This window comes from Spodoptera frugiperda, chromosome 28 (assembly GCF_023101765.2).
Source record: "Spodoptera frugiperda isolate SF20-4 chromosome 28, AGI-APGP_CSIRO_Sfru_2.0, whole genome shotgun sequence".
NCBI lineage: Eukaryota > Metazoa > Arthropoda > Insecta > Lepidoptera > Noctuidae > Spodoptera > Spodoptera frugiperda.
The window spans coordinates 11,804,328-11,826,200 of NC_064239.1; the positions used below are offsets into that span (position 1 = coordinate 11,804,328).

The 21,873-nt window shown below is 35.7% G+C and overlaps 2 protein-coding genes across 2 annotated transcripts; both read right to left on the reverse strand.

Annotated features, from left to right (window-relative positions):
- Positions 1-555: 555 nt before the first annotated feature.
- On the reverse strand, positions 556-1,796 carry LOC118265009 (ribonuclease Oy-like). Its single transcript, XM_035577693.2, has 2 exons — positions 1,474-1,796; positions 556-1,082 (listed from the first exon to the last, which is right to left on the reverse strand). Exons 1-2 carry the CDS (start codon positions 1,712-1,714, stop codon positions 700-702), a joined length of 624 nt encoding a protein of 207 aa, XP_035433586.2. The 5' UTR covers positions 1,715-1,796; the 3' UTR covers positions 556-699.
- Positions 1,797-3,171: 1,375 nt separating this feature from the next.
- On the reverse strand, positions 3,172-9,335 carry LOC118265353 (ribonuclease Oy-like). The gene is made up of 3 exons (XM_035578184.2): positions 9,142-9,335; positions 8,762-9,060; positions 3,172-7,437 (listed from the first exon to the last, which is right to left on the reverse strand). Exons 1-3 carry the CDS (start codon positions 9,177-9,179, stop codon positions 6,974-6,976), a joined length of 801 nt encoding a protein of 266 aa, XP_035434077.1. The 5' UTR covers positions 9,180-9,335; the 3' UTR covers positions 3,172-6,973.
- Positions 9,336-21,873: the final 12,538 nt, after the last annotated feature.

The window sequence follows — 21,873 nt, forward strand, 5'->3', positions numbered from 1 at the left end:
GATGATTGAAATTAGTATCGGAACGGCACAGGAAATGGCGTTCATTGACACAGGTGCCAAAACGAGTCTCGCATCCCACAAGCTGTACAGCTATTTGAAGAACATTGGCTTTCATTTCCAAGAGGAGAATACAGTAGTAACCTTGGCAGACGGAGTGCCGAGACCACAGAACATACTGACTGGCAGGATTCCCGTCAAACTGAAGGATCGCTGTATCCTCACAAAGTTCATTGTGTTGCCCGAGGCCCGCGATAATGATACATTGCTTGGAGTCGATTTCATTGTAGACGCTCGCATGATAATAAATATACCTCAACTAGCGTGGAACTTCGAAGATGAACCCGATGTTCATTACGACTTAATTCAAGAAAGTACTTGATTTGTATTTCTACTTTTTGTTCTTAAATTCAAATGTCCTTGTCTTCAGATTATTAAAGTTTTGATATGTATTGAATGTTGTACTAATTTCTCTCTTGATTACATATCCCTATATTTCATAAAACAGTACCTACATACCACAGAAATATTAATTATATCTATGGTGTACATCTACCTACATTGGATAAGGAATGTAGATTATGTTAATGTAGTCTAATTCATAACAACAATTTTCAACAAGACAATAAAGGCTAAAGTATACAATAGAAATTATAAAAATTAATTGAATTACCTAGAGTGGAACGTTAAACATCCTAGATATTATACAGTGGCAGGGTAAATGACATCCTCGTCACAACTAGTATCATCAATAACTGTATTACAATCAATGAAGATGTAGTGTGTATCGAAACACAAACGGATTTCTTTTATATACGAGACTCCATTTTTTAATTTTTGACACACAATAAATGGCTGCTTCCCCGTCCTGCCTTCTACGGCACGGACGAAAGCATGTGGACTATACTTCTTGACGTCAGAAGGGAAGACTTGAGCGTCTTCCAACATGCCTTTGACCCAGTACTTGAGGTTCCACTCTACGCCTTTCTTGAAGTATCTGAATTGCGTGCTGAAGGGTTCCATGACGCTGGCGCAAGTGCCGTGTCTGTTCCATTCGTGCTCCCATAAGCTGTTGGGCATTGTTCCTGTAATTGAGATTTTTATGTGAAAAGTTGTATTTAATTGTAGTCGAACTTACTTCTTTTGTATAGGGTCTTCCTTCTTCGCCTTAACTCCAAAACTAAATACGTATAAGGCCGGCAACGCACTTGTACCTAATTCCTCCGCTGTTACTGGTGTACAATCCAACTGTCCATGGGCGGCGACGATTGCCTACCATACTAGTACCCTTAGTACGAGTTCGCTTTACGTTAACGGAAAACGAAAGGAGAGCGCGTTTGGTGCTCTGATTGGCTAGCTCGAATGAACCAACCAATTAGAGCGCCGAACGCCGTCTCGTTTCGATCTCGTTTACCGTAAAACAAACTCGTACTAAGCCTACAGGTAATTTATTAATCGACTAATAAAGGAAATTACCTTCAAAAATATTCATCCACGCCTGTTTTAGCTCAGGTTTTATGTCTCGGATTTGGTTTTCGTCAAACTTCCATGATTTATCGCAGTATTCTGGGAAGGTGTCGTCTTTCTTTCTCCACGGCCAAATGCCGTGTAGGGTCCATCGGCCGAACGCTGTGGGGAAGACGCAGCGGTTGGCTCTGCGTTGTTGCATCCAATACTTGCAGTAGGTGATGGGCCATTTTTGTGACAACACTATCATGTCGAAATAATCTTCGTCCTTCGCACTCGTGTCTTGAATGGCAGTTATGTAGGCGTAGTGCGTGCTAGGAATAGAAATGTGGTTTTATTATTCTGTGACACACTTCAGACAAGAGCAACCTGAGGCAGTCTATTGCTGTACTAGAGCCATCCTCTACATAAGAATTTTGCTATAACCTCCACGCCAGACAAGCGGATTGGAGGTCGCAGTTATCATCATATCATCGCCGTGTCTCTGTGATGTTGTGTGGTCTATTCCCTTAGCTGGCACTTGTGACACCCGTGGGTAGAGTAGGGAGTAGAAAATTATTCAAATGATGTAGGTACCTATGTATTTAGTAAAATTCACTTACCTTAAAAACACTAAAACTAATATATTAGTTTTAAACATTTCTTTAAACATGAATTTAATCAAAGAATATCCTTAAAAGAAATATCCATAGGTCCTATTCAATTTTAAACTTTACAAAAATATTTAAACTTGAAGTAAAAGTAAAAAGTATATAAAAATTAAATTTCAAATTAATACATTAGCTAGCAAACAAATACGGTTCACGTTCGAAGATGAATCCGACAAAATGATCTAATAATTACGTAACTTTCTTTATATATTGTGCAGACACAAATGTAGCTATGTTTAGGTTTACTTACCTCCTTGTTTTGATATCAATAGATATTTTCATAAACAGTTATTTTATAGGTATTTATTTTATACATTATCCTATTCACTCATGCCTTTTATGAAAATGTGTAATAATACAATAGGTACGTAGTTAATGAATAGCTTTTACTAGATACATCATCGATTCTTAAGACTGCCTCGGTGGTATGTACTGGTGACAAGTGCGGGTCAACGTACAAGATAGTTTTCATTAAGAGTTTAAACACAAAACATGCATTTTCTAGTAAAATGGTTATATAATAATTAGTTCATAGCCAGATAAAGTAAAAGAACAAGACGTAATGTCTATTTCGATTCGCCAGAATGCCATTCGAGTTTTTCAGACTTTTAGTAAAATCATAATAAAACAGAGTCTGGAAATTTACCATGATATGCTGAGCATGTCCCATTATAATATGTAATTCATGACAACTGGGGCCTTAGTCTGCTATTACAATTGTGTCAGAATGAAAGAAGAGGACGGAGCTATACAACTTACATAGCTCCGTCCCTCTTGCACTGCTCAATGATCGACCATTCTGACACAATTGTAATAGCAGACTAAGGCCCCTGGTGGATGCTACGTTAACATTAATCTGTGCATCTCTGCTTATCCTTTCTGTACCTTTAGTACAAGTTTGTTTTCGTTCAACGTAAAGCAACCACCATAATTGTACAGGGTTTTAAAGGCGTGATTTTACCTACTTTGTTATTTCTTGCAGTAGGATTGCTAATCAGAAGAAAGGTTGGTACCATAATATTTTGTAAAATATACAGAAGCGAAAATAAAAGCAATATTTTAGAGAAATAAAACCTTTTAATACACAAATATAATAACATCAAGTATTCTTCAATACAAAAATACAATAAAGTTAACATTATATTTGCTTTGCTAGCGCGTCAGGCGCGAGCGATCTAGAAGCGAACGCGAAGCGGTGCGGTGACACGCGAATTCAACGCGATGCGGTATGACGCGGCGGCTATGTCCTACGTGCATGTGAATCATTTCGCTTTGTTTCTGTTTCCGACATTATAAACAAAAACGTGAAAATACTTATTAAGAAAATCGATCGAGTGTCGCACCGCGCCTCACCGCATCCCACGAGTTGAACTCCTTGCCGGAGTCTGTGTTTTCTGATGGGTGTCTTCAAAGCCCGAGTGAATAGGTTGCTTATGGGCAGACGTGCTCCATCGTAGGCCGCATCATCACTTACCATCAGGTGAAATAGCGGCCAAACGTCGACCCATTAAATGAAACGAGCGGTTGATTACGTCGGCCACGTCAATAGGTTTGTTGTTTTCGCGCCGCACCGGACCGCATCGTCTTCGCCTCTAGATCGCTCACGCAGGACGTCGCAAAATAGGAATTCAGAGAGCAAGGCAAACCAAAAATATATTTGAGGTTTTTTTAAAAAGATGGAAGTAATTTGTTGTAGATATTTCCTTCGTTAGAGATGTTATTTTAGCGTATAAATATTTACGGCCTTTAGACTAGGTCGCCCTTAATCAACAGTGGCGCCGTCTAACAAGAACTAATGTACGAAAGCTATTTTAGTATAAAAACTACATATTTATTATCCCAAAATACATTTAAAAATTTGAAATATACAATATTTTTATTTAATTGTAAAATTAATAGAAAAATATTATGCCATTTTAATACATACACGGTATATGAACCTGCTTATTCACAATGTTATTTATTTAATTATTTTAGCTAAATCTTTGAAATAGCAGGCACTATAGATTTAGTAAACGTTTCCATATCATTCTAGTGTTATACAAACAAGATAGAAAATAGTGTGTATTCTTTAAGGCCCGCTTCGCAATGGATTATTAATTTGCAATTAGCTTAACTCACATAATATTATTTTGAACTTTGGGTTCATTATAAGGCACTGAATATACTATAAAGAAACTGTACCATTAGTACGAGTTTGCTTTACGTTTAAAGTAATCGAAACGAGAGAATGTTCGGCTTTATGATTGGTTGGTTTATTCGAGCCTGCCAATCAAAGCGCCGAACGCGCTTTTGTTTCGAGTACTTTATACGTAAAGCAAACTAATACTAAGGGTACAGGTTTTTGGTAGTGTTTTAGAGTAATTTCTTTATTTAATCTATATTCCCGATTAAATTAAGAAAGACGATATAGTTGGAATAAAAAAAATATACATCCTTTTTAAAACCCAAATTAAAATTTTCAAAATATGAACCACATTGGTTAGATATTAACTACAGCCAAAGAAAATGGTAAAAAAAGACTTTAACCATAAAATTAATTGAATAAATTACATTAAAAACTTATTTCGGTAAAAAGTAGACATACTAATTTTGATAGCGACTTGCCATCAGCGACTGAAGCGCCATTGACGCTTTTTAGCAGTCGTCTATCACCCTGCCTCTGCTTCACAAATTGGCCCAACCAATGACCAAAGGCCATTGACCACAAAATTGTAATTAATTCAATAATCGCACGTCTACAGATAGTGACATTTATTTACTAATTGCACCGTATTTAAGTACACAAAATTATAATCTCATAACTAATTAAATTATTATAAAAAACTAAAAAGCAAACTTAATATCATTCTACAAACAAAGGTTCCAAATATGAAATGTATGTATCTTTAACCCGGCGTCATGGGGGTTGGGTCTGTGCGACCCAGCAAATTTTATTTCGCTTGTAGTTCGGTTACTATGTGTGCGACGTTGCTGCTCTTCTCAATAGCTGGAGCTGTTGAGTTGTCCTACGCGTTGCAAGCCACACGTTAGTCGTGCCACGGTCGCAGTGGGAGATACAGGAGCACAAAGTTAAAAAAGGTACGTGAGACCCATCCCCGCAGTCGGTGTAACAATTTCGCGCCATTTTGTATACATATTGTTTAATTTATAATCTGTGTTTTTATCATTTTTATTTTTGATTTTTATTGTTATTTACAATTGTAGCTGGTTGTATATAGTTCTATGTATTTTATTTCTATTTTTTGTAGGTACTTAGTAAAAATGGACCATGAAGAGGCTGAACGACAGCGTATTCTGGCAATTTTACAAGAGTCTGACTCTGATACTGAGTTGTCAGACCAGGATGTGTGTGACGAAGAAGATCACTTGAGGGAGCGTAGTATTTCAATTGCCGCAGAACAGGATATCTCAGAGTCTGATAATGATGATATTCCACTGTCTATTCGATTGCAATATATCTGCGTAGAACATATAGTACCTTTCTGTGCTGACTGTACCAAAGATAATGATTCCAAATGATTAATTGTTTATTTTTTAAATTTATTTAGTTACCTACAAAAAAGTGCCATTAAATTTTAAGACTGATTGTTAATTAATAATAATATAATTACATTTAAGTAGAAGAGAAAATGTTTGTTGATAATTTTAGTTCTTTTTTTTAAATGTTATTATATATAATTAAAACATAATATAACATAATATTTGTGTTTTATTTAATCACAAAAATACCCAAAAATATAAACATGCATAAAATAGTCTTTGTTATTTATAAATTTATTGAAATAATTTCGACATTATGAACGGGTCGGTGAGACCCACCCCAACGTCCTTGTAACATCTTTCCACCCCCATGACGCCGGGTTAAGGTACGCGTCCACAGACCCGCATCGTACGCATCGCACGCAACGGATTTTCATTTGTTAAGTATAGAAACTCATACAACTGCGTCCACTGACTCGCATTGTACGGACCCCATGCCCCATCACCGGTTATGCCTACATGCGATGCGTACCGGTGACGTCATACGGAATGAGTGCGATGCGTACGATGCGGATCTGTGGACGCTTACCTTTATGCAACTCTTTACTCAACAAAATTTATAAAAAAAGGTTTTACAATAATTATTCCTCCTTCAATATTTATGATAACAATCGATTAAGACCAACTTGGAACCAATGTTTTGCGTATAAAAAAATAAGAAAATAGCTAGAAATTTGTACCACCTCAGAGTTAAAATAGAATATCAAAATAAACTTCTTTAGATTGGTATGGTCTATCTAGATCTAACTATTGTTACTGAGTCTGTATCATGATTTTCGAGCTCTTTCCGACTGGTTGCATAAGGTTTTCCTAGCAATTTATAAGTTTAAAGTATGTAGGTTGTTTCCTATATTTTACAGAATAAAAATCTAAATTTTTTCACAATAAGAGTGCACATGAAAGTAAAGATTTAAAATCGTAGAATTTCGACCATACACAGTTAATATATTTTGTTTTATATGGCAATATTTACAGTTAGAAAGCAACTCTTGAATAAAATGTTGCCACATTAAGTAGCATTGCCAAGCTAATAACCATTATATACAAAATATAATTATAAAACAATCATTATCTAATATCATTTTGAGATTTACAGTAAGGATGATTAATGAAACATCCAATACAAAACAAGTTTAAGGTATATAATACCTATATGTAATTTATCAAACTGAAAGAATGAACCAAATTAAATTACTATGTATGATGTGAAGTCTCGAAATCTCTACAAGGTGGCAGTTTGCCCTCTAATCAAACGGAGATTGGTCTATTGTAGTGCACAAAGCTTAGTACTAATAACTCAAAATACTTCTTTATAATTACAAAGTAAACCATTGCAACCAGTTAATGAACTTATGCAATTGAACTATCTGCAGATTAGCAGGAGGTAACGCAGTGGGATAAATAATATTCTTTGCAATATTACAATTGGTTAACACTCCGTTAACTTCATGCTCCCCTTCGCATTCTTTAAGATTCAATTGTTTGTCAAAGCAAACTCGGAGCTCTATTAAATACTGCACACCGTCTTCAAACTCACAAGCAATGAATGGTCGTACACCGATCTTGGAAGCAACCGTAGCACTTACTTCTTCAGCCTTTACGGGATTTGTGTCTGATGGTACGATGTTGGCACTAGTGAGAATGTCATTCATATGGTATTGGTTGAGGAAATCAATGCCCTTGCTGAAGTATTTCAGTTGGCTGTTCAGCGGTTCTATCATTGCTGCACAGGTACCGTGTTTGTTCCACTCGTGGGCCCACAAGTTGTACAGCGATGTTTCTGGAATGTTACAGAATATAACATGAATAGCTGCTTAAAATAAATGTTGTATTTTCAGTAGGTTATTGGTATTCCCTCATTTAAAATAATAATAATTATAAGGAAAATAAGATGTTTCATTATAAATATTCAATGGTATTTTTATTATGATAGAATGTAATTTTATACTTAGTACACAACCATGAAAGATATTTATAATAATATGGTAAAACATAATACCTACATTTTAAATTCTATAAACACTATTGTTTATTAAATGTCTATACATTTTTTTGAGTTTTTATTTCAATTTGCCTTTAAATATATTATTTCAGTTTCAGTTGGGTGTTAACACCACTTCACTGTGAGGTAAATTAAAATTGTTTATACAAATTACGAATTAGCATTAATTTTATTGCCGATGCATGACTCACATGTTTATAAATAAGCGCTCAAAACATAGATAACAAAATAATTATGCAAATATTTGCTTTAGTGGTAAAGTACCTATTTCCAATCCTAAGTACTATTCATAGAATTGCAAGTTACAAATAAACTGATAATGTAGGTAACAAGCTAACCATATATAAATAAATTATTTAAATTACTTTATTTTTAATGTATTTGAAGTAGAATACAAGCAACAGTTAATTATCAGTCTAGTAAGTTTTATGGCTTTGTTATTTAATGCTGTTTCACACTAGAATTTTCTACCACAGATGGGGCCCAGTAGGGCTGATGCCTGATCCCGAGCTGTTGACTACCTAGTATGTTTGCCAGAGCTCTGACTCAAAAAGCAGGAATAGGAACGGGTTGATTTTAAGTCAGTAAGAGTCTGACACTCGCTCACGTCTCGCCCAGGGCAGAAGGCATTGGATGATTATCAACCTTTAAAAAAAACACTAGGATTTTCTCCTCGGTTGTGGGTACTTCTACAAACACAATGTTATATGCACCCACACCGGCCACACCTAATGCAACAATTTTGTGGATTGCATTAAGCGTTGTTCAGTGTGAGAATTGAATCTCTGAATTGAGTCACAGCACTAAATGTGTAATCTATTTCTTTTACTGAACCAGATTTTATTTTAATACTAGTCATTTCTGCACAGTTTTACCTGCTCTGTGCTCCTATTGATCATAGTGTGTTGATGTGTAGCCTATAACCTTCCTCGATAAATTATCTATCTAACACAAAGAGAATTATTCAGTTCGGACCAGTAGTTCTAAAGATTAACACATTGAAACAAACAAACTCTTCAGCTTTATATATAAAAAATGAATGGTAAATAGTATACTATAAGACAAGAAGAATTTGGTAATTGTAAGAAACCTAATTAGTTACCTTTTTCAATATTGGTCCAAGCCTGCTCCAATTCACTTTCAATTGGCCTCACCTGCTCCGGATCAAAGAGCCAGGTGGTATTACAATTAAATGGTCCTTTCGTTCCTTTCTTGGTAGGCCAAATGCCATGGACGGTCCACGAATCAGCTTTCTTAGGGAAAACACAGTGGTGTTTTGGTTTATTGTGTGTCCAGACTTTACACATGGAGCTAGGCCATTGTTGAGTGAATATTAAAAAATCCCACTCTTTGTCAGCAATACTCCTGCTTTGGCCCCGATACTGATGAGCCAAATCAAAGCTGCAAAAGTCAAGGTCACATATAGGCCGAATATTATCTTACTTTTACTCTGTTTTTAATCTAATTAAAAAAATAACTCACCATAAATATAATACTAGCACCGAAATTAGCTTAGACATTTTTGTCTAGTCAATAATTGTTTCTTTTTACTAATTTAACCTCAAATCTCTAGGTGGAGTTGTTAAATAAGCACAAAATAAAATTTTATTCTCTCATTTCTTCACGTACACATCAACTATCAAAATATAACATCTTTCGTGAACTGTCAATGTCAAACTCAAACACAAAATTTTGCTGTTTGCAAAAACATTTCGTTCAAAAATAATTTAATAATTATTTAATATTGAACCTAATTTAATATTGATTGTCTTATATTTTGTATTGAAATATTAATTAATATATAGTTTTCTTGTAATTCATGCACAACCAAAGTATTTTAAGCGGATAGCTAACATTGTAGTTTCAAATATTACCACTAGATGGTGGTAGGGTATACAAAATACCACCAAGTCTATAGTGGTAAGTGAGGACAGCTGAAATTAGCGAAAATGAAAACTGTACTCGTTAATAAAAATTCCGTCAAAATTTTCAGATAAGTAATGTCACACATGTGGTAAATAGATCATTTATGGTATATAATTTTTCCTGCCATTGTCTCAATTTTGGGCCAGTATTTATTTGGACACTACTTGTATGTAATTGATTTAATATTGATATTGAGTACCTTTATGAGGTTTATAAATAGAGAATTTAAATGCTCCAATAAGTTTTTCTCTAAGTTTAGACCTACCCACTCGACAAAAGAGATCTTCATATCATAATTTTTAAGTACCTAAGTAAGTATTATTAGTGGTTTAGCCCGTCCCCGTTGCTGCTAGGCCTTATGATACCAGTGAGTTCGATGTTCAGCCCTTCGCATCCAAAAATGCAACCTACTTGGCGGATATCGTCACTCCACCTAGCTGGAGAGCGTCCTATACTACGTTTGCCTATTTCTAAACTCATCAAGGAAAGGCTCAATCTATCAGATTTTTGTTTAGGGAAAGGTTAATATCAATAATTCATTTTTGCAACGTGACGCCATTTATCCCTGAAGGGGTAGGCAGAGGTGCACATTACGGCACTTAATGCCACTATACAATGTGAAATGTACACCTACTTTTCACCATTTGTACCTATAATATGTCCCATGTAATAGGGGGTGAGCCTATTTATTTATTAATTTATTGATTATTTTAAGGCACGTCAACAGAATAAACATTGCCATATACCTACTGGGTACAATTCAAATATCAATAAATATTACTTAGATAATATTGATTGATAAGACTTCCTACTTGTTATCTTGTCCCTCAGCTAAACGGACGCTGACCTAAGCGTTTTTTTTCGCGATACCGTTCTCGTGTAACCTCATTTCGAGTTTTTCTGCCCGTCACTCGGTCCGATGCACCAATGAAAAAAGGCGTTCGCGTGTTTTACGATACGCTGGTTAAGTATCGCCACATTACCACAGATGCATTATGGAGCCCGGTATGATCGTAATTAGTGGCGCGCGCCATCCGACGGACGAGACGCACCGACCCAACTAGCCCAGGGGCCTACTCTAATTCAACGAAAAACGAAGTTTCGTCCGAAACTTCGCAGACTGCATACTACAATTCAATTTATTGTGAACAAAAATTAACGAATAAAATGAAGATAAATAAATAGGTTTTGATATGAAATTAAAAATAAAACGTTATTTTAAGTAATTTTATTAGTAAATCCCCATTTAAGTGTGGGAGAGCCAAGCTTCGGCACGAATGGGCCGGCTCAACCGGAGTGATACCACGGCCTCACAGAAAACCGACGTGAAACAACGCTTGCGTTGTGTTTCGTTGTGTGAGTGATAAAACCTACGGCAGAAAATTAAACGAAACTTCGGATTCGAGAACCGGAGTAGGCCCCCAGGTTTGCCAGATGCCAGGTGGTGACTTGGTGAGTTTTATATGCGAAAACCTGTTACGGTTTTATTTGTTCAATGACAATTAACTTTGTGTGGAATTATTGGGGTCCTGTAGATTTTATGCGCATTCCTTTGGTGTAATCAAACGTAGAATTAATATAATTTAATAAAGAGATGGAACTTGTAAAGCGATCTAGGAATTACGTAAGGTTTTAGGTACTGCAGAATAAAAGTATTTACAACATATTTTTTAAGGGGGGAATTCATCCAATGATTTCTGAGGGAGAGGGAAAGGCAGACTCTCACTGACTAAAAACCACCACGTTCCTACTCCTGCTTTTCGAGCGGAGCCCCGGTAAACCAGCTAGGTTGTCCGCAGCTCCAGAACCGTGGTTGGACCATAATTTTAAACATATTAGTTGGATCATGAATGTATGTATTACAAAAATATTTTCCATAATCGGGGCAAATACATAAACTAGCAACATTGCTAAATTTCCTAGTTAAGAATTGAACAGTTGCATTCTGATACACAATAATAATTTTCACATAAAACGTGCAACAGTGGCGGAACACGAAGGAGGTTGCATTTTATTTATTTTTCTTTAATAAATTCTGATTTATTACCTGTGTTTATTACGAATAGAGACATTTCTTCTATTGCTATAAGTCGGAGTTTTAAGATCCTATCCCATTGGATAGAATCTTAAAACATTGTTGTCGTTACATTGTCCCGACATATACAATAGGTAAATGATCAAATAATGTATCAGTGATATTGTAAAAATATATATTTTTTTAAAGGAGTATTCTTTTAAAAGTTTATTAGAAACAATCATGATAATAATAGTAACAGTACCTACCTAAGTACCTACAGCTAATCTAATAAAACATTAATAAAATTAACTTTAAATACTTTCAATTTCAAACAAAGTTAATTACCCACAATCCGATACCTAACTCCTAACTAAAAACTTGAACAATCGAATAGCAATTTCTAAAAAAGTATTCGCTCGCGTCGCGCGTCGTTCTCGAGTTGCGAATCAAGATAAATAAATGTTTTAGGGCACCTTGCGGCCCAATGTCATCGGTTCGACGACTCGATGCCCGTGACCCTTTGCAAGATAAATGCCTATATACCTAGTAGGTACCTATAGCACTAATGCTCCTACGCAATACCGTTTCGAGTGACAATTTTCCAATAAAAAGCTTGTATACATCGTTTTTAAATGCTTTGTCCCTGGTCTTTGTGTGCTAAGGTATATTATAGGACGGTACTGTTCAGTAATTTATTGTACAAAGTCTCTCCCACGCTGTTTTGTGTTCCTTTATAATCTATTTGTTAATGTTTTGTAATAATTTTACGTGTTATTTAGCTCTTTGTACAGATCTGTGACAAAGCTAAAGGTAAAAATTAATGTGTGGTGTCTATAGTCTGAGCTGAAACGAATACTTTTTTCAACTAGCTTTTGCAAGTGGCTTCGGCCGCGGTCCTGTGGGATAAAAAGTATCCTATCACTATTTTATATCCTGTCTGTACAACAAATTTCATCGAAATCCGTTCAGTAGTTACAGCGTGATTGACAGACAAACATCCAAACAAATATTAGTGCGATAGATGTTAGAGCCCCCGAACATCAACCAACATTTGAAAATATGTACATGGACAGTGGCGATAACTTACCATCAGGTGATCCATTTACTTATTTACTAGCGACCCGCCCCAGCTTCGCATGGGTGCAACGGTGATATATTATGCTTCTATTACCTATACATACTAGCGGACCCGACAGACGTTGTCCTGTCTACACGTCTTTAATTTGAAAAAGAATAAGCTAAAACATTCTGGACCTTTTTGATGAAAATTATTATTCAAATGTTATGACAATATCTAACGTCATTAATATTTGACACTGCGATGGTAGCGCCGTCCGTCGGATCCGATGTAAAACGTTCCAAAATCAACAACTACTAATAAATTAAAAATTAATTAAAAAAACATTGTCCAGCGGACAAAATTGTGAATCTAAACCATTCTCAGATCCTCTTGAACACACACAAAAAGTTTCATCAAAATCCGTCTAGTCGTTTAAGAGGAGTTCAGTGACATACACACGTACAGAAGAATTATATATATAAAGATAAACCTTCCTCTTAAATCACTCCATCTATTAAAAAAAACCGCATCAAAATCTGTTGCGTAGTTTTAAAGATTTAAGCTTACAAAAGGACATAGGGACAGAGAAAGCGATTTGTTTTACACTATGTAATGATTTACATTACAGCTTACACCATTGGATTATGCAGAAAAAAGAAGAAATTAAAACATTTTAATACCTATAATTAAAAAACATAAAATATACCTACTAATCCGAAAGATACATTCATATGCTTGTTTTTTTCATGTCAGTTTGTCTTTTGTTTGCGCCACCAATTTCTCTATCACATACGCAATACACGAAACGAGCAAAGTTAGTCCATTAATCATAGCAAAAAGAAAACTAGATTATGTAGCTAGGTATAGCTACATAATCTAGGTACACAAGCAAAAGCATTATCTAAAAAAAGTCAAGATTCCCTTAATTCACTAGTTGCGTCGAAGTCAAAGTTAAATCATTTATTCAAATTAAACCATAATATACTTAGGTACTTTTGAAACGTCAACAAAGAAAGAAATAAATAAACAATAGTTAGAGAATGCCTTAGGCAAGGCATTAAGTTCGCTATTCATTATTTTGTGATGAAGACTAAATAAAGAAATAAATAGTAGTCTGTCAGGCAGTCCGTCAGTGAAGCTAGGTAAGTAGGTGCGTTTACTACAGCAAGGTTTTCAGACTGTAGACTGTCACTCGGATACGAAAGAAGTGATCGTATATTTTCTACCACGCAACCGTTTTCCTAACTGATGGCCTAGTTTTTTTTTCAAGTTTCTTTAGAATAAATATCAATATTCGGTGCGTTTTTTTTATGGTATAAGCTGGCAAACGAGCAGACGGATCACCTGATGGTAAGCAATTATCGCCACCCATGGACACCCGAAATATCAGAGGCTTACAAGTGTGTTGCCTACCTTTTGGGGGTTTGTTGGTGAGTCGGAGATTGGAAAGATTGGGAAGGGGGTTATTGGGCCTCCAGTTATTAAAATAATTTCATGTTTAGTACCTACACCACAAAGTTTAATATACAGGAGCCTTATTCTTTAATTCTTCGTAAAAATTAAAATTCAAATAATAATCAATTAAAATACCAATGAACCAATTAAATGGTAAAAAAAGAAATCATAATTCCTATGCCGTAACTGCACCCTTTATTGCGTACCACCACAGCTCGCCGTACAACCACAAACCCATAAACAATACAACACACTCACAACACCAGAGAGGAATGCACTCCCTTTAAACTGCATCTAGCTAGATCATTTTACGGGGCGGCCATTGCTCTTGTTCGCATTAAAAATTAATGCATTTTACGGCAAAAAATGGCGATCGCGCGTGCGTTTCCGGCGCGAGTATGCGGTTGCAAAAACGACGCGCGCGCCGCTTGCTGCGGCGTGACGCGTTTTTCTTACTAATTAATGCTGTTAAGTGCTATGGGCACGCAAACGTCTTTGCTTTACAGACAATTTACACTTGGTGTGTGTTGCTTGCGCAGGCGCCGATGAGCTGCCTCCGTAATTGTATGGTTGAATGTCTTCTTTATAGTGGCCATCAGCTTTGATGTCAGGAGCCTTCTATTAAAGGTATCTGAATGTTCAGTAGATTGGAGGTCTAGGATAGCGATTCTTGATACTTCCTTGAGGTATTGATATTAAGAAAATAATTATGAATAATGAAGGCTTTTAGACGTTTTCTCTTCAGGTTGTAAAGGAATTAATAATTAAGTAAGTACCTGTTAAGCTTAGTTTTTAGCTGTGTATTGCTCTCTCTTTTTCTGTAATCTAAGTTTATTAACAATCAATGTGTGGGACGTTTGTCATTGTCTCTAATTAACTGCGACTGCCAATAAAATATTTAATTTGAAGATGCTTTGCATTCACGTTAAGGTAAAAGCACCTATTCCCATAAAAGCCAGTATCCGTTAATAAGTCAGTTTTTTGTTTATTGCATTTTTTTTAACAATGATAAAGTAAAATAATATGCGAATTATAATACCAATGCTTATGATAAATATTTACCAATGGTATAAATGTTTTTAAACTTTCCCTGAACGAATATTTCAAGATCAAAATTTTTCAAATCGGTGCAGCCCTTCTCGAGATTTAGCGAGACTAACGAACAGCAATTTATTTTTTTATACTGATATACATATATAGATATATAGATGTACATTGTCCACTCAGTCAGTATGTAATCCTCTTAACAATAGTAAACAGTAACACGTCACTCAGACAAAAGAAAGCTAAACTTAATAGTGTTATTTATTATTGCTGTTTATTTTAATAATAATATATGAAGCGGGCTAATAATTATAATTGTACGCGGATACAATGGATGAGCAAATATTATTTATGTTTTATTTTTTTATAATATCTGTATGTTAATTTCAAGTTGCTGTGTCGGTCCAGTAGTTGCGAGCAAAACTGCACTGCATCTGAGGAGTTTATTGGAGTTTATTTATCGGGAAACCTTTTTGATTAAATAGAAAGTATCTGCCTCGTACTCGTATAGACTACCTCGTTGGCAAGGGGTTTCGGGTTCGATTCCCAGATCGGGCAAAGATACTGGGCTTTTTTCGGTTTTTCGAAAATTTCCCAGTGGTAACACGGAGTCTGGAAATGTACATTATGTGCCATAATGTGCACTTCTGCCTACCCTTTCCGGGGAATAAAGGCATAACGTTATATAAGAAAGTAGGGCAAGTGACCCGGTTGTGGCCACCGACCCCTTTGTGGCCACTTGGGCCTTCAAATATTTATAACTAAGGCATGGACAAATAAATTACTCTGTGATGTACAGTATTTAAAATATTGAATATTGGAGACACTGATACCGTTGGCAGCTTTGATGTGTCAAACTTCACTTCGATGCAACAAGTCATTCTTTTTAGTTGAGGGTGAAATTGTTAAGATCTTAACAAAAAGGCTAAGGCGAGCGGGTGAGGATTTGGTTTTTATTTTTTTAATCTTTGCTTATTGTTTGGATGTTTATGTTAATACTACATGAAGAATAAATTGTCTAAGTGGAACTAAAGTTACTTTGTCGCCATATGTTTCTGAAGTGGGATTATTAGAAGGTGGCCACTAATGGAGACAAAATTATGAATTTCTCCATCTTTGGCCACACGGCTGGCCAAAACTTTTGTACATAAATGCCCCACTTCTAGTCATTTATCGTAATTTATTTATTATTTTTCCTTGGCTTTACATATCAACAAATACATATTTTTCATTTTCAGAGATGCAATAAATTGCCTTCACACAAAGGGCACAGTTTACTTTGCAGCTTTTACCAACGTCATATAAATGTTGATCTCTTTATTTGTAAGTTAAATTCAAGTGAAGTAATAATATTTCATATTTTCCAGACTAAATGAAAACCATTGTTTCTTAAATGTCAAATTTAATTAATAAATTTTGATTACTTTTATTGTATTTTTTGATGGCCAGAACTGGCACACGACCGTGGCCAGAAATGGCACGAATCTGGCCAAAAATGGCACAAACTCCCTTTTTATTTTCTTTTTTATACAGTTATTTTTCTATTGGACGTTCTTTTAAAAAAGGGTTTTCTTAGGCAAGATTAATACATGTTAAATGACTTTTTACAAGAAATATGTTCGTGATAACAAAAACTATAAGTTACGAAAGCCTCAAAGTCGACAAAATTCTTAAAGTGGCCACAACCGGGTCACTTACGATATCTGCTTATGTAAGTTTTCAAAAAAGCCCGAGTTTTGGTACAGAATTTGGTGTTCAAAAATTAGTTGGACACGACAAAATACTGTAAGACATTTAGTTATTTATTTCAATTAAATAATTGACAATCATCATTAGGACCTTATTTTTCTTTTTTTTTTAAACGTGTTTAGGATTTTCTCCTGTGTCGTGGGTGCGTTTACAAACATACCATTTCACATGCACGTGACACCCAGACCCGAAACAACAATTTGTGGATCACAAAGAGTTGCTCCGCGTGGGAATCGAACCCGCTACACGTTGAAAATCCAACTCCATCAAAATGCAAGCCACAGCAACTAAAACAAAAAAAAAAAAGAAATAATCTATAAACAACCACAGACAATAATAACACCTTACAAGTATCCTTTTCGCGCGTCACTGGCTTTAGCGCGCAATTCAAATAAGGAATGTAGTTTAAAATAGCGACGCGCGCGCAACTGGCGTCGCAAACGCACCCCGTGACGTCAGCAGGAATTCGTCTCGGAAATGAGTCACATTCAAGTTGGCTCCGTCTCGTTGACTCATAGAATGTTAGTCGAGCCATCGGTGCTTTTACACAAGGCGTTCTTTTCAAAATTCTTCGACTTATTTTTTACTTTTTTTATCGTCTATGCGGTTTGGTTCGTTAAGAATATGGACGTGTAGCGAATTTTAAAGTTGTGAATGAAAATTTGCTTCTGATTTAAGTTCGAAGGCTCAAAATGCTTTAAGTAGAGGAGGGCCAAAGTCATTACAACCTTAGAACATTTTGCATTTAGACATTGAGCCTTTTTTAAGGGGGTAAAATCATCCAATAACTGCTACCGCCTTGGGCGAGGCGAGAAGGTGTGTCAGACTCTTACTGACTAAAAACCAGCCCGTTCCAACTCCTGCTTTTCAAACCGAAGCCCCGGTAAACCCGCTAGGTAGTCCTCAGCTCTGGATCAGAGACATTGAACCTGAAACATCATCTCAGCTAACACTTTTAACCACTACAACGATGTAAAGTAACATTACTAGGTTAATAATTTGTTATCATTCATTATCAGTATATACAGCTCGTGACAGCGATAGCTCTCTCCTAGACTATGGGTTTCCGCTACCTAATTATATTTATTCGATTATAATCGATTACTATCTCCCTCATTTGTGGTCGATAAAAATCTTAAGTTATAAAGAGCTTTCCCAACTTGGACAACCAATATAACGTGAGCTTTGTCTCCGGTTGTTTCGTCACGTTTGTACCAGCGGTGGAGGTCAGTCTTATCTGGTCGGTTCAGGACAATGAACAATGTGTGTGCTTGTATACTATTTGGGTGGGATTGCAAGATATTTACACCACGACATTTTTAGGCTAAGGGACCACATAGGTATCACGACAGGGCAGCAGCGCTTTCTGATAAACCTGAAGATTATGGCAAACCCTCTTAGACAAGGCCCATAGTTCCGCAGAGTAACGGAATAGAAGGTTATCCAGACTTAAACGAAGAAAATGTAACTAGAGATACTTTTTATTAATGGGACAAGTCCGCTGCTACCTTCCGACACCGCTCCTGCAAGCCAGGAACTACAGTAGATACAACCATGAAAACACCGGAATACTGAAGTCCGGCGCGTCCCAGGCACTACAATAACTATCTTGAATCCTGTAGTGAAATAAATAAGAATATATTGTTAAGTATACCTAATGCGCTCTAACAAGGTGCGGCTGACAGATGCCAGTATGACGTTGACGTCTCTCTTTAGGGATGGACATTAGAAAAATCTTTTTTTATCGCTATCGATACTCGCAGCATACATTTAATTCTCTTGAATTTTTTTATTAAATGTGTGTGTTATTTAGTTGTGCAGTCTAACTACGTGTATATACTTGTCAAAATAAATATTTTATGACCGAGCCCTGAGGTGTTTCAGAGTTACAGTTTTACAGAACCGTGAAGAAAACAAGGATATATTAGTTTGTATATGTTGGAATAGTACCACCACGCATTATCAATGGCGCCGGAAATGTCTAGAAAAATGCCTACTACATATTTCTGCTCAGATAATGTCACTGTGGTTTGGGCAGAGAGAGCCGCGTCTACAGTGGATTTACCCACATAATTAAAGGTTTTTTAAGAATGATAATTGAACGACGCACGATTTTCGTTTTTTATTCTAAAAAAACATCGACTACCTATCCATCGTAGCCGTACATCCCATCACTAAACACGACTATGGCTTTACGTTATACGCATAACACTTTACTTTATTTTTCATTTCATTAGATTTTAATTGAATACTAGAACATTCCGGTTTGTTTTAATTTAATTAACTACGCATCCGAATGATTTAACATAATACGAATGTGATACAGCTAAAATATTAAGGCATAATTTTTAAATCGCAGCAACTTTCAAGAGTGATACGAAACGTTACTGAATCTGTCAGCCGCACCTTGTTAGAGCGCATTAGGTATAGAGATGAAAAGAGAACATCAGTTTCCACTTCTTGGTGAATTCAACGCAGGAAACAGAAGAACTTGACCCAAAATTATGACTGAAAATTAAGTGGGTCCTAATTGTGAGCTGTTAACTAGAGATACTTCCCGAGACATACTACTAAACATATTCAACCTCATATTAAAATTAAATAACGGCACATTAGATCCTGATACCATCTAGAAACCGACACAGAATACTAATACATATTTATACCAAGAATAAGATTGAAATTTAATTGTTTGCTTAAGACGTAATTAGCCTTACGGAATGGTTTATTTTAGCCGGCAGGCTATTGTTTAATGAACCGAGTTTATTATTCAACTAATTTCACAAAACCAGACTTCTAAGTAGGCTACACGTGTAATTTCCTTTAACTTGTGTAAGTAAAGAATATTTCATTGTTGTTATTGAGTCGATTTTGGCGTTGCGTAGAGGTCGCTAGTGTGATTTTTGGGAGTGAAGAGTGAAATTTGATAATCTGAAATTTAATTCAATATTGAGCAAATAACTAAAACAAAAGTCAATATTTATTTAACTTTAATTCACACATCAACAGCCTATAAGTGGCCACTGCTGACCAAAGGCCTGTTTTCGCATGAGAAGGTTTGAGCATAAATCACCACGCTTGCTCAATGTGGGTTGACTATTTCAAACTTAGATACTTTCGAACCCGCACCCTCGTGGATGAGAAGCGGAAGTCTATAACCTCTGGGCGATCGTATTACCTATCATTAACTTAAAGATTTTTACTGCTAACAAAAATCTGTTGAAGGCAAATCCTCAGCTAGAGTCGTTCTCTTTTGCTCCCCATGCCGTTTAGAGTGTTAATAGTCTGTAAACAATATCAAGTTGAAATTAAATGAAATTGCAATGTTTTTTTCTTAGTTCTTACCCTTTACAACACTATTAATACAGTGGCGCCGTCTATTTGCAGACTTTTTTTATAAAACTATCTATAACTAGCGACCCGCCCCAGCTTCGCATGGATGCATTATGCATGTATTAAACATATCCTCTTGATCACTCTATCTATTAAAAAACTGCATCGAAAACCGTTGCGTAGTTTTTAAAGATTTAAGCATACAAAGGGACATAGGGACGGAAAGAGCAACTTTGTTTTATACTGTGTAGTGAAGGGACATAGGGACAGAAAAAGCGACTTTGTTTAATACTATGTAGTGATTATTCCCCATGTTCTGTAGTACGGTTACCCGTCATGTATATTGCAAAGGGTTACCAAGAATATTAGTGATGCGTCACGCGGTGCTGATTTAAAAAAAAAAAATAGTTTACGCGTAAAGCACAACCGTATGATTCAAAGAAATTCGCACTGGCCAGAGTATTCATTAGTTCTTTTTTCAAAGTTGAAATGTTTTTCTTTTTTTTTTTGCGTTGAGACGTTCAATATTTTTTTTTATTTGCGTTATGTTCGTTCACGCAGTTAATTCTTTGGACGCCGGCTCTCAATTTGGGGTCAGTGGTCTGACTGAGCCTAGGTTGCGCTTGCGCAGGTAGGCAGATTGTTTTTTTATTTTTTGTTTGCATGAGTTATATTATATGTTTTAGAACTGACAGTTTTCTTATGTGTGTGGAAATTGTGGAATCGAAGCTGAGAACCTATGTAGGTGTAGGTAGTTGATTTTGCTGTTAAATAAGAAAAAGAGTATATAAATAAATGAGATATTTCGACAGAAATTCTGGCTATAATAAAATATATTTTTTTTATTCTGATTTTCTGATCTGAAATTCATGACGTTTTTGCCCCTCTTCACAAAAACTGACTTAATTTTACTTACAAGATGATAAATAGTTCTATGAAATAATACTTTCCCGCCATGTAACTGTTATCAAACTTCATACGAATCTATGAATACATAGACGAGTAAAATAACAGATCTTCTCAAATGATTGGAAAAATATTGAATTTGTTTATATGAAATTGTATTTGTAGAGAGATCAGAGATTCCGAAAGACAAAGTAATGGTGGGGTTTTCCCGATATTAAAATACTCCGTGGTATCGTATCCAGTTTTATGCTAGTAGACATACATGTGTGACTCGTATTGAACTAGCAACAAATGAAAAATTTTAGTTTTTATATGTTAGTACCCAATATTTGATACTTTGATAGATTTCTCTAAGGCTGCTTTTCCACCAAAGATGTGCTATGTTACGTTGCTGTGGATGCGTTTCGCTTTCACTAATCATATTCATTGGTACACATAGCTTAGCACTGGTGGAAACGGACTCAGTTAAGATATGTTTTTTATATGCAAAGATGCGTGCTATGGATGGCTTCCCAACTATCGATACATCGCATACTCGAGCTGCGCATCTTCCTCGCACAGCTACATAGTTTAGTATTAGTCGAAACGGTTACTAAGACTGAAACTCAGACTGAAAACCAGCTCAAAATAGCATCTAATTATACATATCATCCTAAAAAAACTTCCAGGAAACGAAATTTTAACGTCAATTATTTCATCAACTCAACACATAGTCTACCTATGA

Excerpts from the sequence above, each read along its gene's own strand:
- LOC118265353 (XM_035578184.2), bottom strand. The coding sequence starts at position 9,179 with ATGTCTAAGCTAATTTCGGTGCTAGTATTATATTTATG. Across the intron at positions 9,061-9,141 it reads GTGCTAGTATTATATTTATG|CTTTGATTTGGCTCATCAGT; the intron begins GTGAGTTATTTT and ends TGACTTTTGCAG. Across the intron at positions 7,438-8,761 it reads TTGGACCAATATTGAAAAAG|AAACATCGCTGTACAACTTG; the intron begins GTAACTAATTAG and ends GTAACATTCCAG.
- LOC118265009 (XM_035577693.2), bottom strand. The coding sequence starts at position 1,714 with ATGATAGTGTTGTCACAAAAATGGCCCATCACCTACTGCAAGTATTGG. Across the intron at positions 1,083-1,473 it reads GTGGATGAATATTTTTGAAG|GAACAATGCCCAACAGCTTA; the intron begins GTAATTTCCTTT and ends TCTCAATTACAG.